The sequence below is a fragment of the Podarcis pityusensis genome (genome assembly GCF_964106645.2).
Source record: "Podarcis pityusensis genome assembly, chromosome: 3".
NCBI classification, from domain to species: Eukaryota; Metazoa; Chordata; class Lepidosauria; order Squamata; family Lacertidae; genus Podarcis; species Podarcis pityusensis.
Genome location: NC_138026.1, coordinates 118707958 through 118735364, shown reverse-complemented (window position 1 = coordinate 118735364; position 27407 = coordinate 118707958). Strand labels below are relative to the sequence as shown.

The 27407-nt window shown below is 41.5% G+C and overlaps 1 protein-coding gene across 3 annotated transcripts in view; it reads left to right on the top strand.

The window, feature by feature from the left end:
• The first annotated feature begins 240 nt into the window (after positions 1 to 240).
• The window catches only part of MSRA (methionine sulfoxide reductase A), a 221730-nt gene continuing 194563 nt past the window's right edge, over positions 241 to 27407 (top strand). Inside the window, exons 1-2 of one of the 3 annotated variants that reach the window (XM_081001184.1) lie at positions 241 to 461; positions 9142 to 9162. In XM_081001184.1, coding sequence (XP_080857310.1) covers positions 329 to 461; positions 9142 to 9162 — 154 coding nt within the window. In that variant the 5' untranslated portion in view covers positions 241 to 328. Of the gene's footprint in view, positions 462 to 7362; positions 7569 to 9141; positions 9163 to 27407 lie in introns of those variants that run through there. The other 2 variants (XM_081001185.1, XM_081001186.1) reach the window with 2 other exon arrangements.

Sequence of the window (27407 nt, the reverse complement as noted above, 5' to 3'; positions counted from 1 at the left end):
ATGATCATCAACTGCTTTTCTGTACCAGCCACCGCGGGGAGGTTTGCAACATAATTTGATCCACTGCCCGCTCTCCCCGCCCCCCCCATAGGCGTTAAAAAAAAACCCCAATATTATGCAAGGTAAGTCCCCGGCCGCGCGTGCGCAACTGCACCTTTCCTCTCCGGGGGCACGTGACTCTCCATCGCTCGCGCCCAGCCGCTGACCACGTGCCCTCCCCCCCCCACCCCGAGCCTCGCGACAGGGGTTCCGTCCCGGCGCATGCGCGCGCCACCTGACGGCTGCCGCCTCTCCGTCCCTCTTGCCCCAGGGGTGGGGGGGAGGGGCGATGAGTTCCGCCGGCCTCCGCAGACTCTTCCTCGCTTTCGCAGCCATGGGAGAAGCCGCCTCATCTTCCCTCAAGGCAGCCGGTGAACGAGAGGTCCTGCCCGGCCGGAGCCGGAGCCTTGTGCGCCTCCTGGGTAAGTGAGCGGAGAGAGATAAGACTAAAAAGCGGCCTCCTGAGGGGAGCCGGGCGCCTCGAGTGAGAGCGAAGGAGAAGGCCGCGCATGCGCCTCGAGTCACTGGTGAGAGAAAGAGAGAGCGCGCGCGCGCAGCTCGTGAGGGAGACGTTATTCTCGGGACTGTGGCGCATGCGCGAGCTCTCTCCGGCCGCGCTCGGCGCCTGCGCCCTGAGGAGGTGGGTCGGGGACCTCGCGCGGTGGTGTTCGGAGGGAGCATGCGCGCCTCTTGGCCCGCCTCTCCCAGGGAGAAGCCAAGCCCCAGTGCGCATGCTCCGCGTGGGTCTCGGCAATCTTAGGCGGTGCATAGGTTGCATTAGGTTGGCTGTTTCGCAGCTCGAGCAATGATTTTCACGTAGAGTTGGAAGGGACCACGGGGGTCATCTAGTCCAACCCCTTTACAGTGCAGGGATCTGTTTTCCCCACTTTGGGGCTCGAACCCACGGCCCTGAGACTGAGAGTCTCCTGCTCTAGTGACTGAGCTATCCCCAGGCTTTGCTCCAATAAAGGGCATTCCATCTCACTCACAGCTTACATAAGGCGGTTTTTCAGTTATACTTCCTTGCACACCTCTGGCTTTGGAAAGTTAAGGGTTGCAACTGACTGTTGGGGGAAAATATTTATACATACATACCCTGCCTTTTTCCCTGAAGAACTTGAGGTGGCTTAATGAATGATTTTAGAGTGTTGTTTGTGCTGTACTTTTGTACTGTTTTATTGTTGTTAGCCGCCCTGAGCCCGGCTTCGGCTGGGGAGGGCGGGATATAAATAAAATTTATTATTATTATTGTTACAGCTAAAATAGAAACATCTAAAAACAATACGTTACCATAATGCCATTATACATAAAATAAACATGTCATTACAATAAAATACCTGCTTTCCTCCCCCTTTATTTGCAAGAAGAAGACGTGCTCTAATGAAAAGTACCTAAAAAGGCACATTGCATGAAATGTTCCCTTGGAGTTGGGAAGGCAGCAGAGGGGTGGCCCAAGTTTGCAGAGGGGTGTTAAGTTGTTCGGGGTCAGTGAATGGGTGGTAAAATGGCATATGCAGTTCTTTGTAAATAAGTGCAGGGTGAAAAAAAACCTTAATTTGACATAGAGTAAGCCCACCATTTAGGTGAAGATAAAGGGACCCCTGACCATTAGGTTCAGTCGTGGCCAACTCTGGGATTGCGGCGTTCATCTTGCTTTATTGGCCGAGGGAGCCGGCATACAGCTTCCGGGTCATGTGGCCAGCATGACTAAGCCGCTTCTGGCGAACCAGAGCAGCGCACGGAAACACTGTTTACCTTCCCGCTGGAGCGGTACCTATTTATCTACTTGCACTTTGAGGTGCTTTTGAACTGCAAGGTTGGCAGGAGCAGGGACCGAGCAAGGGGAGCTCACCCTGTCACGGGGATTCAAAGCGCCAACCCTCTGATCGGCAAGTCCTAGGCTCTGTGGTTTAACCCACAGCGCCACCCACGTCCCTAGCCCACCATTTACACACAATGAATTTGTGTGCATTCAGATTTACGCACAGGGCAAAAAATAGTTTTGTTTTTTTTAAGGGGCAGGGTTCTCAGGAAAATAGCATTGGCAATCCCACCCACCACTGAACCCAGGGGGTTTTGACTATACATGATTTTGGCTTTAGGAGCCAGCGGCTGAACACAGCCACCCTTATAAGTTGCAGGCTTACTGCGCAGGCTCATGGGGACTGAACCAGAGGTGACAGACTAGGAGCATGACCTTGGGATCATAGTAGATAGCTCTACTGAAGGTGTTAACCCCAGTGTGCGGTGGCTGTGAGAAAGGCAAATTCCACGCTAGGAATTGGGAGAGGAATTGAAAATAAAATGATATCATAATGCTGTTGTAGAAATTTATGGTGCGACTGCATTTGGCGTATTATCTTAAAAAGCAGAGACATCACCTTGCCAACAAAGGTCCGTATAGTTAAAGCTATGGTTTTTCCAGTAGTGATGTATGGAAGTGAGAGCTGGACCATAAAGAAGGCTGATCGCCGAAGAATGGATGCTTTTGAATTATGGTGCTGGAGGAGACTCTGGAGAGTCCCATGGACTGCAAGAAGATCAAACCCATCCATTCTGAAGGAAATCAGCCCTGAGTGCTCACTGGAAGGACAGATCCTGAAGCTGAGGCTCCAAGACTTTGGCCACCTCTTGAGAAGACTCCCTGGAAAAGACCCTGATGTTGGAAAAGATGGAGGGCACAAGGAGAAGGGGACGACAGAGGACAAGATGGTGGGACAATGTTCTCGAAGCTACCAGCACGAGTTTGACTAAACTGCGGGCGGCAGTGGAAGACAGGAGTGCCTGGTGTGCTCTGGTCCAGGGGATCACGAAGAGTCGGACACGACTAAACAACAACAAGTACAGTTCTGGTCACCTCACCTCAAAAAGGATATTGTATAGTTGAAAAAGGTTCAGAAAAGGACCACCCAAATGATCAAGTGGATGGAGCGACTCTGCTATGCGGAAAGGTTGCAGCGTGTGGGACTTTTTAGTTTAGAGAAAAGGTGAGCAAAGGTGAGGTAAAAGTACAGGACCCCTGGACGGTTAAGTCCAGTTGAATTTGGCTATGGGGAGCAGCTTTCATATCTGCTTTCAGACCAAAGGAGCTGGCGTTTGTCTGCAGACAGCTTTCTGGGTCATGTGGCCACCATGACTAAACCGCTTCTGGAGCATGGAACACCATGATAAGTGTCAGAGCGCACAGAAACACTGTTTACTTTTACGCTGCAGCGGTATCTATTTATTTACTTGCACTGGTATGGTTTCGAACTGCTAGGTTGGCAGGAGCTGGGACAGAGCAATGGGAGCTTGCCCTGTCATGTGGATTTGAACTGCTGGCTTTATAATTGGCAAGCCCATGAGGTTTGGTGGTTTAGACCACAGTGCTACCTGCATCCCACCAGGAAAGACGAGTATGAGGTGGCATGATAGAAGTTTATAGAAGTGTTCCATCCCCCTCTTTTATCAAAAAAGAACAATAAAAAAAGAACTCTTATTTCAAGTGCAATGTGCCTGTACCTTACAATGTATTCTCCAGTGAAATTTATAGCAACACAACCAGAAACAGAGATGTGTTAGTTTTTTCTGTGTTTATACTTCAGGTGAAATGATGCAGGGATAATGCAACTGATACTTAGGTGGAAATTCTTCATGTGACTTCTGGAAAAGAAGCGGTACCTGTATGTCAAAAACGTGCAAATAATCTTTGGTAGATGAACGGTATCCAATATGTATGCATTTCAGATGGCCTGACCGGCTGTCAGAGAAACACAGCTCCTGGGAGTCCTCAAAACCCAACACTGTCTTATCACCTCCTAAGTACCACACACAATATTCATTAGCCAACACTTTCACCTGAAAGCCGCCCCCCCCCCCCCAATCCCTGGAGTTTTTCAAAAGCTGCTTAACATTCCTCTCACACTGCGGTGTGCATGGGCCTGAAGCTTTATTGTGCGAAGATGGATCCCCCCCCCCCGAAGGATTCAGATGGGCTTTTAAGCCGAAGTATCTCACCAGAAGGGTCCCCCCCCGCAATAAAAGTCAGGTTGCTGGGGAACAGCATCACTTGAGGGGTGGACACGTTTACCCAACTGGCAATCCCTTGATTGCAAAGAAGACATAAAAGAGACATATTCAGCAGATTGCATATTCATGAACCTGACCACAAGAAAATGGAGAAGATCTTTATTCGGAGAATGATGCTTGTGTGTTGCTCTGAGAATTTATTCCAGATTACGGAACAAAATAACTTGATTTGAGGGTGTTCTTCAATGCCTGGCTGTCAAGGCTTGGGAAGGCCCTCGAATAAATTACAGCAGCTGATCGGTTCTTCAAATAGTATCTGGGATTAGAGGAAGATGGAGGATTGCATTTAGAAGAGGGGATTTTGGAAGGGTTAGGAAAACTGCACCTTCCGGAATTCCCTCTTCTGTGGGCCAATTAAAGATACAGAAGGCCTGGCCCTAGCCTCTTCTGCTTCTGGACACTTTATCACAACATCTGGGGGTCTGTGGAGCAGAGATTAATAATTTTGAAATCTTTCCTGCAGTCTATGTCAAGATTGTTTGCAGAGTATTACTTCATTTTTCTCACAACTTCCCTGTGAGGCAGATTAAGCTGAGAAACTGGGGTTTATCAAAGTGTGCTGTTTCATTGCTGAGCAAGGAAGCCTATGCAGCAACACTGGTGCTGAAAATCTGGTCCTGTACTGGGGACGAAGGTGCAGTCCTATAGCTTCTATAGTTTATTAACAGTGGCAGCAAGACCAGCCTTTCAGAAACCTGTGGAAAATGTTTATCTGTGAATAAAACGGTTATGTACGCCAAAGAGGGAGAATATCTTAAAAGGATCTGTTATCTCCAATTTCCCAAAGGTTGTGTTTACATTTTTTAAAGGACAGTGTTTCATGTACTGCAATTGAGGGATGAATTTCTGATACGGCTTAACAGACCATACTAAAAGCTTTTCTGAGGTTATCAATAACAAAATAGCTGTGCCAGAGATAACATTATAATATGCCTTGTCCACAGCGGTTACTGGGTTTGCTTCCTTCTTTTTATTCAAATTCTCCCTCGAGAGTCTCCGCTTCTCCCGTACCCCAGGGATGAAGAAACTCTGTTCACTTGCGGTTATCAGTATGGACCTGATGTCTGCTGCTGTGAATAGGAGTGCTGCCACTTCACAGACCTGAGTCACTCCTTGGGTATGCAGAGCTGCTAATGAATAATAATAAAAGATCCTTATATTAACTGAGCCTAGTACTGTGGATCAACCAGCTCTAGCTATTTAGGCAGCTCATTTCCAGGCTCATTTCTCTTTTTCCGGCTTTGAAAGTGATATTTCCTCTTTGCGCTTGATCTGCTCGGTTCCTCCTTCTCTGTGGTTTCCCAGGCTATCAGAAGTTTCCCAAGGGCTGAGCTGGCTTGACTTTGTCGAAACAAAAACAAGCTCAACTCACCTGCGAGTTGTGCAAGGTCTGCAGCTAGTTTCCACACAAATGAAGAACATTGACTAAGTTTGTCCTGATAGGTAGCCAAATGTACATTGTCCCAGTGACGCCCTAAGCATGTTTACTTGGTGAAAGTCCCTCTGAATTCAAGGGGACTTCTTCCCTGCTATGTGTGCATGTACGGTTTTGACATTTCAAAGTCTGCTAATAATTTCTAAGCCTGCTGAGTTTGAGCAGATTTTAAAATTAGCTGTCAGAAGCTTTACCACCACTTTAGGCTGAAATGTAAATTCTTACCTACCCTTCAGGCATAAAGTTTGGCAATCTTTAATGGTTTTTGCTTTCAGTGCATGTTTTGGAATACAAACATTTGGAATACATACAAGCATTAATTTGTTAGAAGGAGGCTAACAACAAAGCCTGGTTTTTAATAACTGCTTTTATTGGGCAAGGTCTGTAGCTCAGTTGTAGAGCATCTCCTTTGCAGCATCACCAGCTAGGACTGTAAAAGATTCCCTATCTGAAACCCTGGAGAGCCACTGTCAAATCAGTGTACACTACTGAACTAGGGGGTACTGCTAGTCTGACTTGGTATAACACAGCTTCCTGTGTCCCTATAGGTAAGACAGTGGGGCTGTGATTAAAAGATAACGGTAAAGGGGCCCCTGACCATTAGGTCCAGTCGTGGCCAACTCTGGGGTTGGTTAACTTAATGTCTCCCTTAAAGGGAAGCGGGTGGCGCTGTGGGTTAAACCACAGAGCCTAGGACTTGCTGATCAGAAGGTCGGCTGTTCGAATCCCCACGATGGGGTGAGCTCCCGTTGCTCGGTCCCAGCTCCTGCCAACCTAGCAGTTTGAAAGCACATCAAAGTGCAAGTAGATAAATTGGTACCACTCTGGCGGGAAGGTAAATGGCGTTTCCGTGCGCTGCTCTGGTTTGCCAGAAGTGGCTTAGTCATGCCGGCCACATGACCCGGAAGCTGTACACTGGCTCCCTCGGCCAATAAAGTGAGATGAGTGCCGCAACCCCAGAGTCGGTCACGACTGGACCTAATGGTCAGGGGTCCCTTTACCTTTTACCTTTACTGTATCTTACAGTCTGACCACCCATTGCCTGTGGTTCCACCTGACAAGATATCTGATAAGATGAGACACAAGGAGGGGAGGGGAAATTAACATACCTTGTATTTTCTCTGAAAACAAAATGGTTATAATTTCAGTTTTAGCCATGATTTAGGTCTGTTTCCATAGTGGAGCTTTCCCCATTATCACCATTCAGCCTGATATTAATGCAGTATTCCATGCTTCTTAATGTTATGGGTAGAACCTCCTTCGAAAGAAGCTTGGCATCTTTATGTATTGCCTGTAGACGTTTATAGAGAACACATTTCTTATCGCTGAATGGTGCGCATTGCATCCAGTTCTTCAGGACTACTGAGTAAAATGTTTTTGTTACCATTGTGCACAGTGTACTAAACCATGAAGGCTGTAGGGCGATTTGGCAGGATGAAGCGATGCTGGTGCCAGGATTTGGTTTCTAACCAACAATTTTGGCTAAGAATATATACATATAGATATACGTATATGTATACATGTACATATACATTTATACATACACACACATTTATATGTGTATATGTGTGTGTGTGTGTGTGTGTATATATATATGTTTATTAATTGACTTGCAAAGGGCATCTATTGGAAACCAGGACTTCCAACAGCCTGGCACAGGCTGGAGCTCTGCCAAGACTACTTGGGAAGGTTGCCATGCTGCAAGCAAGCAAGCAAGCAAGCGAGCTGAAGAAAGGGGGGGAAAGGCAAGACTTGGCACTGTTCAATCAAATCGGCTTCTTTTGTCTGCTTTCTCGGCTTGAGCTTCAGGAAAGAAAACCATCTTGGGATACAGAAAAAAACTCAGAAGTTTTCGGTGTTCAAACTTAGAAGATTATTAAAAGTCGCTTGGGCTTTTTTGTTTTTTGTTTTGTTTTGTTTTAAAGCGGCGGTATATTAAAATTCGTCCATCACTGGTTTGGGAAATAGCAGCCTTTCTTAAAGAAGCCACCACAGTGTTTTGTCTTTATACATATAGGATAATACGGTATTTGAATTTTGTATGTATAGTAAGGTTGGAAGATGGGGATGAGTGGGCGGGGGCGGGGGGAAGATTCTAAGTTTTTAAAAAATGGCATACATTTGCAGAATAAAAGTTCTCATTGACTTTAAGCTTTTAGGATCAAGCTAGACAGTTGTTTTTATTAAAAAAAACTGGTTTGAGGGTATAAGCTTTTCTTTCTTTCACCTTTATAATACATTGCAAATGATAACTTTTAAAAGGGATCCCCTCTGATATATGTTCCTATATCCGCTGTGAAATGATATAGTTTAAATATTGATGTAAAATAGTGTTTTGTGTTTTCTTAAAGCAGCAGCATTTGTTTTCAGCAATTCCTCCTTTACCTAGGACGTTTCCCTTCAATTGGTGACAACAGGGAAAACCCACGATGTTCAGCTTGAAGGCACCAGTCTTTGCTTGAAGACATGCAGCTAGAAAGATGGCAATTTGTTTTAGTGCCTGGAAACAGTTTTGGGCATACAATATAACTTTCAAAAGACGCTTGTGAAATTAGCGAATTGTATACTTCAGGAACAAATTGTAATGGACTCTGTAAAATTGTTTGATGGTGGCAGGAATTGCAATTTGGGCTGATAACTGAGGATGAGGAAAGTTTTGGGTTAAGTAGGTTCTGTTCTGTTGATTAAAATAACTGGTAGAAAAAGCCCCACAATTTATTTGCTTGAGTTTGAGTTTATTGGGTTAAGTAGTTTAACAATGACTGAAGATCAGATTCAGTGTGATTTTAGTTATGCAGTTAGATAGAGTAATTTTCTTTTAAAGCAGTCTTTAACTTTATGACACAGGAAAGGAATAGTTTATTCCTAATTTTGAACCAACAAATACACAAGTATCTTGTCAACTAGGCCTTGAATTACTCCATTTCTTTGCTTCATTACTGGTTCAGAGAGTTAGGATAGGCTAGTGTGGGTCCTTTTCACTTCGCACAAATAGTTGATGACCTTTTTTTAAAATATGAGATTGTTCAGTTGTGCCACCAGCTGTTAGAATAACAAGTTTCATCATATTTTTTTTTACAAAACAAACCCGTAACTGTGTTTAAAAATCTTTATGTAGATCCTGAATGTACATAGAAAATTGTTACGTTTGTGATGCCAAGCACACTTATGAAGAAATTAATTCCCTTGAAATTCAAAGAACTTTATGAATAGCAAGTTTAGGACTGGAATGTTAAAGAGCCAAAAATAGTTGGAGTTTTTAGTGTATATAGAATAGAAGTTGATATATTTTTAATAAAAAAGTTCTTGCCTAGCTGAACAGATTCCAGAGTCATTACAGTAAAGCAAATGCTGTCACTGAACTTCTTTTTGTGTCTTATTGCAGTGTTTGTTGTAATGGCTTGCTTGGAAAGATATATAGGACTGCCTTTGTAAGATCCCATTTAATTTTTTGGAAATGAAAGGTCTGCATGTAGCTTATTTTATTTTGTAACATTCATGTAGATTTGATTGCATTTTATAAGGTTGGAGTTACCATTATTATTAATGTACTTTTTCTATGTTTATCTTTTGTATAATTCTTCATAACATAACATAAGATGAGCAGTATTCAGCCAAAGGTAAGCACTTTAAAACTGCTTTGATTTGAAAGAGAGATATTTAAACACATTGAATTCTTCCATTGGATTGAATGGGATTGAATGTCCAATCCGGTGCATGATTCCATGAAAGTTAGATCCACCGTATCCAATGGGATTTACTCCCTACTAGGTGTGCTTAGGATTCTGCAATTGTATGCCCAGTTATATAGGAATAAACTATTGAACTCAGGGGAACACAACAGATGTGTAGGATTACACAGTTAAGCAGGATTACTTTGGTGGATTGTGCCCTTTGGTCTTGAAAACCTATTCCAATTTTTGCTTGCAATTCCTAAACAAATATATGGGAAAGTATGCAGAATTTTTAAGGAGGATATACCAAGTAACCTGCTTTAAATATACTTTTACGTATTCATGCAAGATGCATTAGTATTCTGCTTACCTTTTTCAAAAGTTTTTTAAAAAAAAATTTATTTTTTTTTTTTAAAGCAATTTATTAAATTTTACAATAAAAATAGACATAATAAACAATGTAACATCGATCTTGACATATTTTCACATTTTCTTTGGACTTCCTCACATCTCCCGCTCCCATTTTCATCGTTGAAACATTTTGTCAGCAATTTATCATCTTATTTAAAATCTTATATCCCTTCTATATTTCATAATCATATAATTCTCAAAAGGAGCTAAGTTTTCACAGTCTTACTTATTTTCTTAACAAACTTCTAAATTTAGTGGTGCTCAGTTGTTTTAGTCTAGCATCTTATTTAGCATTCACTCAAATTACAATATTTTTGTAAATAGTTCTTAAATTTCTTCCAGTCCTTATCAGACAGGTGGTAAATTTTAGCAAGTTTGACTGGGGTCATATACCATCTATAAATCATTTTCATTACATTTTCTTTCAGGGCGTTACATGCAGTAAATTTCAATCCATTACTCCACAACCTCTCCCAGTCCTCAAACATGATATTATGCCCAATGTCCTGTGCCCACCTTATCATAGCCGATTTAACCGTTTCGTCTTGTGTATTCCATTTCAACAGCAAGTTATACATCCTTGAAAGTACCTTAATCTTTGGTTCTAACAATTCTGTTTCTAGTTTCGATTTCTCCACCTGGAACCCTAATTTCTTATCATTTTTAAAAACTTCTTTGATCTGAGCGTAATGTAACCAATCTCGCACTTTGTCTTTCATTTTCTCTAGACTCTGCAATTTCCATTTGTCTCCATCCTTTTCTAGTATTTCCCAATATTTTGGCCATTTAGCCTCCATATTGGGTCTTTTTCGGGCCTTGGCTTCCAAAGGTGAAAGCCACCTTGGTGTTTTATTTTCCAGCAAGTCTTTATATTTTGACCAGACATTAAACAATGATTTTCTGACAATATGGTTCTTAAAGGCCTTGTTTGCTTTAACCTTGTCATACCATAAATATGCATGCCATCCAAAGGTATTGTTAAACCCTTCCAAATCTAACACATCAGTGTCTTCAAGAAGTAGCCAGTCTTTTAGCCAGCAAAACGCTGCGGCTTCGTAATACAACTTTAAGTCTGGCAGGGCAAAGCCCCCTCTTTGTTTTGCATCGGTTAATATCTTAAACTTAATTCTGGGCTTTTTGCCCTGCCAGACAAACTTGGAAATATCTCTCTGCCACTTCTGAAAGCACTCCGTTTTGTCCAAAACCTGAAGTGTTTGAAATAAGAACAACATCCTTGGCAATACATTCATCTTGATAGCAGCAATTCGGCCTAACAAAGAAAGTTTCAATTTTGACCAACTATCTAAGTCTCTCTTAATTTCTGTCCAACATTTTTCATAATTATCCTTAAATAGACTTAGATTTTTTGCTGTTATGTTTACCCCTAGGTATTTTACTTTTTTCACCACATTAAGTTCCATCTCATTCTGAAACCGTTCTGACTCTGTATTAGTCAAGTTTTTCCCCAAAACCTTAGTTTTCTGTTTATTTAATTTAAATCCAGCCACCCGACCAAAGTCATTAATCAGTTGTAATACTCTTTTCGTACTGGGCTCTGGCTTCTGCAAGGTCAAAACCAGGTCATCTGCAAAAGCTTTCAATTTATATTGTTTCTGACCGACCTGAATTCCTTCCACCAACTGATCCCTTCTAATCATGTTCAATAGCACTTCCAGAACCGAAATAAATAACAAAGGGGAAATAGGGCAACCTTGTCGTGTCCCTTTTTCAATTTTAAACTCTTCCGTAACCACATTATTAACTATCAGTTTAGCTTTCTGTTCTGAATATATCGCCTCAATCCCATTCTCAAAACCCCGTCCCACTCCCATCTCTTTTAAATTTCCCATCATAAATTTCCAGGAGATATTGTCAAAGGCCTTCTCCGCATCTATAAAAATTAAAACTGCTTTTGTATTTATATCTGTTTGCAAAAGTTCCAAAATGTCAATAATGTTCCTTGTATTAGCAAACAGATGTCTTCCTGGGAGAAAGCCAGCCTGGTCCTTATGAATTACTTCATTTAAAACTTTTTTAAATCTATTTGCCAAAATGTCTGCAAATATTTTGTAATCCACATTTAAGAGAGAGATGGGACGGTAGTTCTTAAGTTGTGTCTTTTCAGCTTCCGACTTTGGTATTAATGTGATAAACGCTTCTTTCCACGACTCCGGTGCCCTCCTCCCCTCCATAATTTCATTGCTGACCTCCATCAAAGGTTGTATCAAGTAGTCTTTCAATGTCTTATAGTACTTGGAGGTCAGCCCATCTGGTCCTGGAGATTTGCCAAGTTGCATGTTCTGGATAGCTTGTTCGATCTCCTGTCGTGTTATTTTAGAATTCAGGATTGTCCTATTTTCTTGTGACAATTTAGATAATCCATTTTTTGCCAAAAATTGTTTAATCTCAACATCATCTTGCGGCCCTTGGGTGTATAGTTTTTTGAAGTATCTCTGGAAACACTTTCTAATGTCCACTGGATTCTGGATGTTTTTTCCATCAACCTCTAAGTTTGTAACAGTATTTAATCTTTGTCTTCTCTTCAACTGCCAAGCTAGCAGTTTTCCACATTTATTCGCCGACTCAAACGTTTTTTGTTTCATTAATTTAACCTTCCATTCAATTTCCTGATTTATCAATTTAGAATATTGTGTTTGATAGAGTTTAATTTCTCTCAGAGTTGGCTGTGACTTCGGATTCACTCTTAGTTTCTTCTCTAATTCTTTTATTTTATCCAAGATCTTATCTTTTTTCTCATTTTGTGTTCTTTTCTTCACTGCATTCTGTTGTATCAAGAATCCCCTCATTACAGCTTTGCTTGCGTCCCAGATTATTCTTTTTTCCACCATATTATTCATGTTTATCTCAAAATAGTCCTTCAAAACTTTTTGGGCCTTCTTGGTAATTTCCTGATCTCTAAACAAATTGTCATTCATCTTCCATCTAAAGGATCCAATTGGTAATAGTGTCATATCCATCTTTACTGCATTGTGGTCGGAGCAGGTCTTTGGGCAGATTTCCACTTTTCTGACCTTAGGTGCCAGGCCTCTAGAAATCCATATTTGGTCGATTCTTGTCCAGGTCAGTTGGGCTTCAGAAAAGAATGTTCCCTCTCTTCCTAGTGGGTTCTTTGTCCTCCAAATGTCAATCAAGTCCATATTGTCAATCATTTCAAAAAAGGTTTTAGGTAGTCTGCCGTCTTTTGTAACATTTTGACTTTGTGACTTGTCCATGTTAGTTGATACGACCCCATTCATATCTCCCATCATTATGATGTTGTTGTAGTCTAGATAGTCCAGCATTGTCTCCTGCAACTTCTTGTAAAATTCCGATTTCCCTTCATTAGGTGCATAAATTCCTAATATCAGCAGTTTCTCTCCTTGATATTGTATCTCAATAGCCAAAATTCTTCCATGATCATCTTTAAATAGGAATTTAGGTGACAGGCTCTCTTTTGCATATATCACTACGCCTCTCTTCTTAACTTTGTCCGAAGATACAAATTCCTGGCCCAATCTTTTATTTATTAACACTTTTCTGTGGAGCCTCGTCACATGTGTTTCTTGTAAACAAATAATGTCCAATTGTTCTTTTTTTAATATATGAAATATTTTCTTCCTTTTTTCCGGAATGTTACAACCATTAATATTCCAGCTCAACAGTTGCAGAGACATCCTGAACTATCTGGTTATTTTTCAAGGGGTGGTATCTTCTCAGGGTCTTCAGGTTCCACAGATGCTGATGTTGGTATTGGCGTTGCCTCAGGCCCAGGAGGTAGTTCAATTCTTTTTTGAAGGTCCTCTCCGTGTGTAGACAGGAATTTGTCTCTCTCTTCCAGTGTTCTCACTTTGACCTTTCTCCCTCTAAAGGTAAAAGATAATCCTTGAGGAAATTCCCACCTGAATGGAATTGCGTTGCTCCTTAGTAGTTTAACAAGTTCAGAATAGGCGGTTCTAAGGTCAAGCAGTAGTCTTGGGATATCTTTATAAATTTCAATTCTTCTATCCAACACCTCCAGTGATTTTACAAAGTGTAGTCCCAAAATCTTATCCCTTTCCTCCTTTGATCTCAATGTTATCAAACAGTCTCTGGGCCTCTCCTTCTTTATGAATCTTCCAAGTCTGAAAGCTGACACAATTTTAAAGTCCTTTTCTTCCAAGTTCCAGAACTTGGAGAATTCTTTGGTCAAAAACTCAGTTAGATTTCCTTCTTCTGCCTCTTGTAGTGATCTAATCCTTAAGTTGTTCTCACGGTTTCGCAGTTCTATCATCGAGAGATAAATCTGGTGTTCCCCAACTTGTTTAGTGAGTGGTCTTACCTCTTGCTCTAAATTTTCAAATCTTTGTCTGGTGTCCTCAGTCAATTTCCGATTTTCTGCTGAGGCCTCCGTTAGCTGTCCAATTGCTTGTGCATTCTGTGCCACTTGTGTGGTTAATTTATTTAGACATTCTGTGTTTTTATCAATCTTTGCTGATTGCGCATCTGCTTTCTTGTCCAAAGCTTCCAATTTTTCAAAGATTTTGTCTAGTACAGAAGCAGATGCTCCTGAGGCCATATCTTCCAGTTGTAACTGCTCTGCTTCGCCCTCACCCTCCACTTCTGAGGGCAAAGTAGGCACAGATGATCTGCGTGTCTGTGAAGCTGAGGTTAGAGTTGTTAGAGTTGTTTGTTTAGCTCTCCCTCTTTTTCTTGTGCCACTCATTCCAACGTTATCTGTCAGTCAAGGTCACACTGAGTTGTTCCCATGAGAATGGAAAGGTCCAGAGCAAGCAAACAGCAAAGGAATCGAAAGTAAAAAGTGTATGTAAAATCACTGTTATAATCCAATCCTCTAGAGGGAGCTTAATCTGTCTTTCAGAGTCTAATTTAATGTCCAAGAACCTTCAAATACAAATGTTTAGCAGAGTTTATAAATGGTCACCTTGTTGCAGACAGTGCTTATTTATCTCCAAAAAGAATGTTTCAAATTTAAAAGGTCTCAATACCCTCAGATTGTTTCAAGTTCCAATATACAGTATCCAAATCTGCAGTACTGACAGCTCCCTTAGTACTCAGGCAGCTCCTGACTCTGGGTTTCACCTTTTAATTTGTAATCCAATAAGAGGAGGAAAGTCAAGTGCAAATAGAAATCCCAAATCTTTAACTTAAAGTCTTTACTTTAAAATGCAAGTTCAAATAGATGCTTAGATCTGTAAAACTTAGAGTCTCTTTCTTTCAGCCTCCACTCCTCCAGCTGATTGCTTTTTTTTCAAGTTCAATGGCTGCGGAAGACGGACTTCCTGCTTCCACGTCTCTCCGCTCACAGCCAAGTTCAAGCCAATTCAAGTTTCCCTTTTAAAATCTCGAATTTCAAGTGATTCAGTCTTTTACTCACAAATTAGTTGCTTTTTCGTCCGGATCCGTAATTTAGCAGGAAAAGGGATCAGCGCTCACCGACAGTAGCAGCGCGGCTTCGCTCCTCAGGCTGTGAAACAGCTCACAGCGCCGCAACCCCCCTCCGTGCTCCGGAGCCCCTTACGGGGTTCCTTCTGCACTTGGAGGGTCGCTCTAGGCGCCCACCGAGCCTCAAGACCCCAGGCTCTTGCCGCCTGGGGTTTTCCGAAGTGGGTCTCCGCTTCGCCGTAGCGGACGACCCGTTGCCTGCGGAGCCTCCTCTCCCGTTCAGAAGAGGACCGCCATTGCCGTTCGCGCCGCCCCCGGAAGTTTTTTAAAAAAAATTTTAGCCAAATAATTGCCAAGGAATTATTCTGAATCTCCAAACTGAGATGTCGCAAGTGTGCATTGTCTCTGTGTTAAGGACCCAAAATTCCAAACTTTTGGAATGAAATTCTCTCCAAAGGTGCAGTGAGCTAGTTGGAAAAATAACTGAATTTTGAAATGTTCTTTAAAATAGATTCAGATCATGTAATATAGGGGAGTATTCAAAAATATAAACCGCCAATTTATTCTGAAATGCTATATTTCTTTAGAGGTGCTAATTTGAATGCAATCCAGTCAGAGTAGCTCCTGTACAACTTTCATTGAAATTGTTAGGATTCACAATGGAGTATTAAAATATTACAATGCTCTGGCTCAATCTCCATTGATTTGATGGGGTTTGCATAGGAGTAGTTCCTGGGGATTGCACTTTTTGCTGCAGCATGTACGACATGTGTTAGAATTTTTTTTAGAAAATGCCATTACCAGCAACGTGTTAATAATGTATTAGGCCTTAGGCAGACAAAATGTTTAGCTACAGTTTGTTTCCTTTACCACAGTTAGTTAAATCTGAGCAATCTAGTCTTGAATAAACTAAGCAATAATGGTTGTCTGTAAGAATACCGGGATGTGAAACCCTGGTTAAGGCTGTTTCCTCAGTTCTCCTGTTGCTCTGCTTTCAAGGTGGCAGGCATGTCTTAGCCCAGGCATAGGCAAACTCAGCCCTCTAGATGTTTTGGGACTACAATTCCCATCATCCCTGACCACTGGTCCTGTTAGCTAGGGCTCATGCGAGTTGTAGTCCCAAAACATCTGAAGGGCTGAGTTTGTCTATGCCTGTCTTAGCCAGACTCCCTAAACATTTGTTTGTTTCAGTGCTCATTCGTATCTCACTTTCCTTCCAAGAGGAAGCACAACATGGTTAACATCCTCAAACAACAAAGCATAAAACAATATCCAAAGACAATCAAACACCATGAAAAGTATAGGACCTCAGTTGTTGTTGCTGTGATTTGTTGGCAATTCACAGCAACAACAATAAGAGAAGAAGAAAGAGGGGGATCAGTAGTACACCTTTCCCATCCAGAACAGGATGAAAAGCATTTTTTCAAAATTTGGGAGCGCAGGTAAAACCGTTAGGAAGAACTTACTACCCATGAGAGCAGTAATAATAATAATAATAATAATAATAATAATAATAATTTGTTATTTATACCCCGCCCATTTGGCTGAGTTTCCCCAGCCACTCTGGGCGGCTTCCAATCAAGTGTTAAAAACAATTCAGCATTAACTATTAAAAACGTCCCTGAACAGGGCTGCCTTCAGATGTCTTTTAAAGATAAGATAGCTGCTTATTTCCTTCACATCTGAAGGGAGGGTGTTCCACAGGGCGGGCGCCACTACCAAGAAGGGTCTGGTTCCCTGTAACCTCACTTCTCGCAATGAGGGAACCGCCAGAAGGCCCTCGGCGCTGGATCTCAGTGTCTGGGCTGAACGATGGGGGTGGAGACGCTCCTTCAGGTATACAGGACCGAGTCCGTTTAGGGCTTTAAGGGTCAGCACCAACACTTTGAATTGTCCTTGGAAATGCCCTGGGAGCCAATGCAGATCTATCAGGACTGGCGTTATGTGGTCCCAGTGGCCACCCCCAGTCACCAGTCTAGCTGTTGCATTCTGGATTAGTTCAGCAGTTAGAGCTAGATATCTGGTTCCTCATTCTGAAATGAAACTTTTGATGAAGGAATAAAGTAGCTTCTCCCCACCCCAGAAATAAATAAACCCAATTGGGCACAATTATGTATATGTTTGGGAACCAGGTGATATCATAAACTTGAGTCTGCACTGTCATTGAACGTCCTGTGTATAGCGAATGAAGAGTGAGTAAGATGACTGGGTTTGTAAAGCAATGTATTATTATTATTATTATTATTATTATTACTACTACTATTCTACCCATCTAACTGGGTTACCCAAGCCAGCTGAGTGGTTTCCAGCAAATTAAAACACAGTAAAACATCAATTTTTTAAAAAATTCCCTATACAGGACAACCTTCAGATGTCTTCTAAAAGTCAGAAAATTGTTTTTTTTTTTTTTTAAAAGCAATTTATTGGGTTTTACAATAAAAGTAAACATAATAAACAATATAACATTTGTCTTAACATAGTTTCACATTTTCTTTGGACTTCCTCACATCTCCCGCTCCCACTTTCATCGTTGTAACATTTTGTCAGCAATTTATCATCTTATTTAAATTCTTATATCCCTTCTATATTTCATAATCTTATAATTCTCGAAAGGAGCTAAATTTTCACAGTCTTACTTATTTTCTTAAAAACTTCTAAATTTAGTGGTGCTCAGTTATTTTAATCTAGCATCTTATTTAGCATTCACTCAAATTACAATGCTTTTGTAAATAGTTCTTAAATTTCTTCCAATCCTCCTCAATCCTCTCTTCTCCCAGGTCACGGATTCTGCCGGTCATTTCAGCCAGTTCCATGTAGTCTATCAGTTGTATCTGCCATTCTTCCAGTGTGGGTAGATCTTGAGTTTTCCAATGTTTTGCGAGAAGTATCCTTGCTGCTGTTGTTGCATACATAAAAAATGTCTGGTCCTTCTTTGCCACCCCTTGGCCGACAATACCCAAAAGGAAAGCCTCTGGTTTCTTAGTGAAGGTATATTTAAATACCTTTTTCAATTCGTTATAAATCATTTCCCAGAACGCCTTCACTAAAAGTCAGAAAATTGTTTATCTCCTTGACATCTGATGAGAGGGCATTCCACAGGCTGGGCATGACTACTGAGAAGGCCCTCTTCCTGGTTCCCTATAACTTCACATTTTGCAATGAGGGAACCACCAGGAGGCCCTCATAAAGGTCAGCTTTGTGGGATGTATCAAGGAATACAGAAAAACAGAAAGCTCTTTGTATATCAAACATTATAGTAAATGTCTGGGCCACATTCCACGGAGGAACCACTGTGTACTTGGTCTGTGGGGAGCACCTTCTTTCTAGGTCAAGGGTATCTAACTTGTGGTCCTCCAGATACTGTCGGACTTCAACTCCCATCAGCCCCAGCCAGTGTGGGTAATGGCAAAGAATGAAGAGAGTTTATTTTGCTTAATTTGCTTAATAAAATTTACATACCGCATGATTGAAAAAAACAACATGCCTTAAAGTGGTTTACAAAGAGATAAAACAATACAATCAAGAAAATGTTTACAACAGTACTTTAAAACCTACAAAAGTTAGAATACTAAAACAGATTAAAAATACCTCAACTTTCTAAGCATCTGTGTAGGACTATGCTACCACTCAGTGGATTTGTAACTGGCTGACTGACCGAACCCAAAGGGTGCTCATCAATGGTTCCTCTTCATCCTGGAGAAGAGTGACTAGTGGGGTGCCACAGGGTTCTGTCTTGGGCCCGGTCTTATTCAACATCTTTATGAGGAGAAAGGTTGTTTTCTGCTGCTCCAGAGAAGCGGACACGGAGCAATGGATCCAAACTACAAGAAAGAAGATTCCACCTAAACATTAGGAAGAACTTCCTGACAGTAAGAGCTGTTTGACAGTGGAATTTGCTGCCAAGGACTGTGGTGGAGTCTCCTTCTTTGGAGGTCTTTAAGCAGAGGCTTGACAACCATATGTCAGGAGTGCTCTGATGGTGTTTCCTGCTTGGCAGGGGGTTGGACTCGATGGCCCTTGTGGTCTCTTCCAACTCTATGATTCTATGATTCTAGGTTTTTCTAAACAAGAATGCTTTTAGCAGGCGTCGAAGAGTACAGTGAAGGCGCCTGCTTGATCTCAATAGGCAGGGAGTTCCAATGCGTCGGTGGCACCACACTAAACAATCAAGTTCTTACAAACGCAGAACGGGTATTTTGTGGTACCTGTAATAGTGCCAGTTCTGCCGATCGAAGCAGTTGAGTGGGCGCCTGTGGAGTAAGCAGATTTTGTAGCTAAACTGGAACCAAGTTGTTAAGGACTTTATATGCTAATAGTAACACCTTGAACTTGGCTTGGCCCAGTAGCAGATTGGCAAGCAGTGCACATCTCTGAGCACAGGTGTTACACGCTGACGAGGTATCTTAAGTAGACATCAAGTACAGTGGTGCCCCGCAAGACGAATGCCTCGCAAGACGAGAAACTCGCTAGACGAAAGAGTTTTCCGTTTTTTGAGTCGTTCCGCAAGACGAATTTCCCTATGGGCTTGCTTCGCAAGACGAAACGTCTTGCGAGTTCTTGCGAGTTTGTTTCCTTTTTCTTAAAGCCACTAAGCCGCTAATAGCTGCTAAGCCGTTAATAGCCGCTAAGCCGCTAATAGCTGCTAAGCCGCTAATAGCCGTGCTTCGCAAGACGAAAAAACCGCAAGACGAAGAGACTTGCGGAACGGATTAATTTCGTCTTGCGAGGCACCACTGTAGATGGTTGATTTAGGAAAGCTGGAAATTCAGGCAGTATTTCAGGACCTTGGACAGAGCACTGGAGCTCTAAAGGCAGAGTCCATCAGTGCTCTTAGTAGCTGTGCACAGGAGTTCTACATACAATGCTGCCCAGGCCAGCTTCCTTTTGAGGGGTCTGCCTACATTTAAAGCAGCATTGCTCTTGCCTTGTACACATATTGGCTATACCATTAAGCCTGTTGTGGCCTTGAGATTGTGGTGAGGCAGGATGCTGAGGGCTTTGGGGCAAGAGGCATCTCTCAAAGGGTGCCAGAGATTAGGTGGTCACAAGATTTGAGGATGGACGATGCGAGTCCGAAGATTCTTTCTCTTCTTCAGTGGAAGAACCCATGGAAATGTGCTGTTCAGCGACTTATTTTCTGCAATAGGAATTTTCCTCCAAAGAGGAGATCTACAAGTCTGTATCTGGTTCTTGAGCCTGATGCTAAGTGTTCCCTCCAAATAATGTTTGCCTGGAAGGAAGTCTCATTAGTTTTAATGGAACTTATTTCCACAAAAGTGACGGGCTTAGTTTTCATTTTACCTGGAAAGTGACAAAAAAACCCACCACCCTTGTGTCTCCTTCCCTCTTCCCTGCATCAGCGCTGTCTTATTCTCTGCTGCTGGTTATGTTTTTAGCATTTACTGGTGATATTATTTTGACAAGGCTTGTAGCAGAAAGGTAATCATCAGTGTGCTGTGCTGTTTTATGAGGTAATAATCTAGTTCCTTTATTTGAATAAACTGCTTGGCCTTTGGGCTCCTAGTCTTCACTTGAAAAAAACTAGATTGGATTATTGCTTTGTACAAGAGAGACATGTTCTTGTTTTGATTTATTATAAGCCTTTGCCAATTACTGATCGCTTGCCCTGTTCCTGATTTTCAAAGCATTTATATTTTGGCAAACTTGTAGTCAAATATTGATATTGGAAAAGTCTCTTGACGGTGATCCTATCATTATATTCTTATGATAATTCTCATTATAATTTGAAAGTTTGCTGGTAGTGACCTGGCCAATTCTTGAAATGGAAGCAATCCTAAGCGCTTGAAAGGGAGTGTGTTTGGAATCAACACAACTTGCTTCAAAGTAAATAGGAATGCAAAATTAAAACTGACTTTCTCAGAAGGACTTGACCTTTATGTTCAAGTGTTAGGAAATAATGGGGGAACCACTTGATGACTTCAAAGCAGTGGACAAGAGTGGGAGATTAAATGCTGTTCAGTTTTCTACCAGTGTTGTACTCCCAAAGGAATTTTGTTGTCTAAGAACAAAAAATGAGTGCAAATCAAAAGGCTTTCCATTTATGATCTTCCTTTTTTTAATAAAACATTTCAAAAATGTAACCCCCCCTTCTCATCAGTGTCACAAGGCAGCTAACAACAACATTTTTTGAAATAAAATAACAGCAATAATCTGTAAAAACAACTAGCAACAGCAGATTAACAAAACAAATAAAGGAAAAAATAGTTTGAATTGATTGGGGTATTAGTTGAGCTGATTGAGGTCAGCAGCAGAAAATTTTCCAGTGCTATGTGGGGGGGAAATCTGTTTTGTTAGTTCATTTGAAACAATGAATTGATTCCAATTGCAAATATTCATTCATTCATTAACAAATCATTTCCTATGAATTAGCTTGTTGGATACCTAATGGGAGGGAGTTCCAGAGTGTAGGTGGCACCACACTAAAGGCCTGATACTGACACCTTGCAGAAGGGCCTTCTGATATGATGGCATCTGCTGGTTCCCTCTACTGCAGAGCATAGTGATTGGTTCGGTATGTAGGGCGAGAGAGGATCCTTCAGGTATCCTGGTACCAAGCTATTTAGGGCTCTGTACACCAATAATATCACCATGAACCTAGCCCAGTAGCTAATCGGCAGCTGGTAGCATAATTGTTGTTGTTGTTTACTCATTTAGTCGTGTCCGACTCTTCGTGACCCCATGGACCAGAGCATGCCAGGCACTCCTGTCTTCCACTGCCTCCCGTAGCTTGGTCAAACTTATGTTCGTAGCTTCGAGAACACTGTCCCACCATCTCGTCCTCTGTCGTCCCCTTCTCTTTGTGCCCTCAATCTTTCACAACATCAGGGTCTTTTCCAGGGAGTCTTCTCTTCTCATGAGGTGGCCAAAGTCTTGGAGCCTCAGCTTCACGATCTGTCCTTCCATAATAGGACATACATAATAGCATAATAAGATGATGTTATTCTGCCCCAGTGAGCATTTATTATTATTATCTAAAGAGTATTTATTTTATTCCTCACCCTGACTGCCTCCAAGAAATAACGTTGGGGGAAACCCCAAAGAGGGGTACATACAGCGATTTTGGTAAAGCAGAATTGAATGATCCCGGGAGTGAGGAACAAAAGTAGAACTGTCTAAGCAAAGACAATTAAACTAAAAGACCTGCGGAAGGCATATCCTTTCTTCTTTGAGTGTTAAACTGAGAAAGTCCCTTGGAATTCTAACAGATTTTGTCTCAGGTACAGGCTAACAAGAATGAACAGGAGGACTACAATATAAAACTTTCACTACAGAACGCTGTACACACCTGTTGTCAAAACCCTTCCCTCAAAACCCCCTTAACCACTGTGTCTATTTGCTTGCTTGCTGAGCTTGTCTGTGGAGAAGGACATAGGTCTTCTCCCTTATCCAGTCTTTATTGTATGGCTGGTATGTCTGAGTATCAGCACAATAAACAAGGCGGCTGAGGTCAGCCAAGTCATCAGTGAAATCAAATAACTGGCAAATATATGTAATTGAAGGGCTGTTAGGATTGTGTTATGTACTGAGTTGAATAGGATCCAAAAGGCAGCAGTCTGATTGGTCCACAGGAGCCACCCAATCCAGCTCCAGGTGGAAGTGAATCCGCAGCCTGATTGGCCTACAGGTGAATCCCAGAATTAGCCAATCATGTGGGGCCCATTGTGTAAATAATGTATATAAAGCAGACATTCTGGGGGAACTTCCATTCCTCCTCACCACTATGAGCTGAATAAAGAGCATGAAATCTACTCTCGACTCCGAGTATATTTCAGATTCATTCTCTTCAGACGCTCTTCATACATTTTACAGACTCCTTCCATGCATTCATTCACAGATTCATAATCAGCATAAGTCCTGCCTTCTGGTTGTTTGGTAGGTTGAACAAGCAAGATTGTGTGAGCGTTTGAGCGTTAATACATTCTGTATTAGCTCTGCTTCAGGCAGCAAAACGTATTGGGCTGTTGCTGGAAGAGGCATTCTCTTCTGTCCAAGGATAGGAGGGGATGCCTCTCTCTTTTAAGGCGATGTTTGCTGTGACACATGCACATATCATTCAAAAATGAAAGCTTCCTTTTGAAAACAACCTGTTAATATTACAGGTAAATGATAGGAGACCATAGTTCAGTTCTATATTTACATGAAAAATACTTGCCGGTATATTCAGTGGGCCTTTATCTCAGGAAAGTGTGCATGAGCTGCAATGTTAATCAACTAAGTAACTGATTGATAAACTAAACACATTTGATTAATCAGTTCAGATTTCTTTAATCATTTGGCAGTTCTGTTCATAATTTACACCAAGCCCTTGCAATAGAATGGAAATCTAAAGTAAATAAAGCATTTGTTTCCCCATTTTTTGAAGGTGCATTCTCCAACATGGACCCAAATTGGGGTGCATTTTATTTTTTTATATACAGTATATAGGCAAAAGTGATTTTGCTAGAATATATGATTCTAATAAATAGGCTTCAGCTGCCCCTGTGTGCAACCCTACATCTTGTTTTGTAGCTGCCCCAGTGAACTGCAGTCATAGCCTTTGAAGAACTAGGATTGCCTGTGGGAATGGAAGAAATATTTTTTCAGAAGAAAATTAAATGATTAATTAATGCAATATAGTGTCTCTTACCAAAGGCTTTTCAGGGGCTTGTTTAGCTCAATTAATGAGGAAGAATTCCAACAGCAGGTTCTTAGTGTAGCTTTTTGAAGACTATAAACGTTTTATAGCTGCTGCAGGGGAAATGATCTTAGAGCTGTTCTGCTAAAACTACCCACTGAAGTTACATCCAGAAAGGAGAAATTTGATAGCTTTTACTGGGCTCTTTTTTTTTTAAAGCAAGCAGAGTTCCTTGAGGATAGGATGGGCGTATGGAATAAAAATTAAAAACAGTTTTCAGTTGTGTCCAGCAAGCAGCTCCTATATTTTTTGTATTCTTAAGTCAAGAACATACAAAATGAAAACTTAACTTAGAATTACATAGTTGGAAGATACCTCAAAACGTCAACTAGTCCAGCCCATTGGTATTACAGGATTTGCCGTAGAAGTGATATGAGAATGAACTTCAGGAGGACCACAGAAGAACAGGATAGCAGCTTGAGTCTCCATAACCATCACTGCCGTTTTCAAATAAAGTTTCATATCTGGTGAGACAGTTAACGCCTTCTTTGTGGTTTGGTGGTTTGTGTTTCAAACAAAAACTGGGGAGTATCAGGTTCAAAAACCTGATACTCCCCAGTTTTTGCGAAAAGCAATGACAAACCTAGACAGCATCTTAAAAAGCAGAGACATCACCTTGCCAACAAAGGTCCTTATAGTTAAAGCTATGGTTTTCCCAGTAGTGATGTATGGAAGTGGGAGCTGGACCATAAAGAAGGCTGATCGCCAAAGAATGGATGCTTTTGAATTATGGTGCTGGAGGAGACTCTTGAGAGTCCCATGGGCTGCAGGATGATCAAACCTCTCCATTCTGAAGGAAATCAGCCCTGAGTGCTCACTGGAAGGACGGATCCTGAAGCTGAGGCTCCAGTACTTTGGCCACCTCAGGAGAAGAGAAGACTCCCTGGAAAAGACCCTGATGTTGGGAAAGATGGAGGGCACAAGGAGAAGGGGACGACAGAGGACGAGATGGTGGGACAGTGTTCTCGAAGCCTCCAGCATGAGTTTGACCAAACTGCGGGAGGCAGTGGAAGACAGGAGTGCCTGGCGTTCTCTGGTCCAGGGGGTCACAAAGAATCGGACACAAATAAACGACTAAACAACAACAACAACAACATCAGGTTCAAATCCCTTCTCGGCCATGAAGCTCTCGCTCTGTGAACTTGAGCCTGTTACTGTTTCTTGTCCTAACCTATTCACAAATTTGTTGTGAGGCTAAATGGGAAAGGGGAACCCTGAGCTCCTCTGTAGAAAGGTAGGATATAAATCACAGAATTGTAGAGTTGGAAGGGATCTCAGGGATCATCTAGTCCAACTCCCTGCAGTGCAGGAATCTTTTGCCCAATGTGGGGCTCGATTCCACAGCTCTGAGATTAATAACAATAGCTGTGCTTTATACCATGATAGTGCCTACATAATGTACATTTAATGTGCATAATTTCAGTGGCATCTTCATGAGACAGCTAAAAATTGATGTCCCGGGCTAGAAGAGGATTTAGAATTAATCTCTGTAATTTTCCACAAATGCTGAAATATAGTTGATGCAATTCAGAGGTCTCCAATACAGAATTTTTCTTATTGCTGTTAATGAATGCCCAAATGTGAAATTTCCTGATGAAAGTCACCAAAAAGTATATTATGAACGAAGCAATTTCTTCTTCAGTAGCCATGGCAAAGTATCAGAAAGTGCACCTTTCGAGAGGGAAATTATTGCTACTGGCTGTGCAACCAATGCATTTTACTTTAAAATTCATAATTACGGCAGTGTTTGCCAGTCCAAAACTGAACTGGAAATCTTGTTTATATACACATTTCCTTTGCATTGTTATAATTAACTGATCTTTTCATTCTTCAAAATACTGGGGGTTGGGCTGAGCCATGGTGGGGATGGTTCCTTTTTGACGATGGATTTCAGAAGACCTTGGATTTGGCTAAAATAGCAGGGGCAGGGAGTCAGAGTGGGACTTGGGGGTGTTATTAAGTGCCCCCTACTTTGCTCTTCTCCTCATAATTTGAGTCCTGCATCTATTAGACAATAATATGTTGTAATATTTGTGTGCATGGCAAATCATATTAACGCTAATACTGTGAATTGACAACATCATAATTCTGAAGGTACTGTATGTTCAAGTCTTACTGGTTGATTGTTTTAAACTGTTTGCTTTGCTAATTATGATGTTGAGGCTGTCCTATTGTCTCCTGTTGCTGTAATAGCAAAAATAAACAGTTTTGATTTGGACTTTGAGGCAATGAGAGGATAGAAACAAATGTGTACAACTTAATTTTCCTTGAACCCCCATGGCTTAGGTCTCGTGGTTTTCGCATGTGGGCCTCCTCTTTGCAACCCCCTGCTGTCACTGTCCAAAGCCTAGGACAAAAAGAGATGACCACATGATCCTTAAACAAAATTGTCACACACATAAAAATTATTTTTTCTGCCTGAAATCCAGTGCTCACTTCCATTAAAGTAAGCAATGGTTAATACAGTGTCACTTATTTCTGGACGAATATGCATAGTATCGCATTGTCAGTCATGAGGACTAGGTGCTTATTCTTAAAAAATAAAGCTGGCACCAACTTTCAGCAGGAGTCTCTTCTGCGGTCATGAGATCATCTGGAACATGGGGTAGTATATAGCTCAGCTTATTGCCCCAAAAGTTAAAGTGAGAGAAAGGAGTTGGGCAAAAAAAATAAAAAAATAAAAAATCACATAACTTTGCAATTCAATTGAATCCTGAAAGAGTTAATTAAATTTTATAGAACACAGCGCCTTTTTCCTCTGGCTGCATTTTCACACCTTTTATTAACCTCCCCTTTATTATCTACATTTCACTTGGGAAATTAAATTAAAATTACATTTCGTAATGATTCTATTTTTCTTAATGATATTTAATGACCTCACAACTCCGTATGTGTTTTAATGAGTTGGAGGGAAGCTTATAGTTTCTGCTAAGAAGCAAGCTACAGCTGTGCTAAAGGCTGGGCTGACTTTCAGAGTGGTCTTTAGATTTTTAATCCACTTTCTCACCAAAGGCTTAGGGCGGCTAATGCTAAGGATAATGTAGCATTTTAAGTATTGCATGTAAAACAATGCAAAACTAAAATCAACCACATCTCCTAGACAATGGGTTTTATATAATAATATTCTACACAAACATGACCATTGGTTCCTTAAGTGTCTTTCATTTCCTACAGTGAAAGGAAACATGGCCATAGGTTCATGAAAAGCACCCTTTCATTTCCTAAAAGTTAGGCTTTGATGAGTGACAACTATTGTTCTATCCTTCTTCCAGCTAGAAAAATATTACAGTGGTACCTCGGGTTACATACGCTTCAGGTTACAGACTCTGCTAACCCAGAAATAGTGCTTCAGGTTAAGAACTTTGCTTCAGGATAAGAACAGAAATTGTGCTCTAGTGGCACGGCGGCAGCAGGAGACCCCATTAACTAAAGTGGTGCTTCAGGTTAAGAACAGCCCTCCGGAACGAATTAAGTACTTAACCTGAGGTACCACTGTAGCTTGTTCCAGGTGGAGGTGTTTTGGTCTTATGTGGAACTTTTCTGATAACTTTGCTGCTGTCTCCTTTAACTCTGTAGGCTGAATGATTCAGGCTGTTGCTTAATTTGGGCTGCAATTCTAAACACACTTGCTTGGGAGAACAGACCATTGAAAGAAAAGGTGCATACATAGGATTGTATTGTGCAATTTCCAGAGGCCCAATCT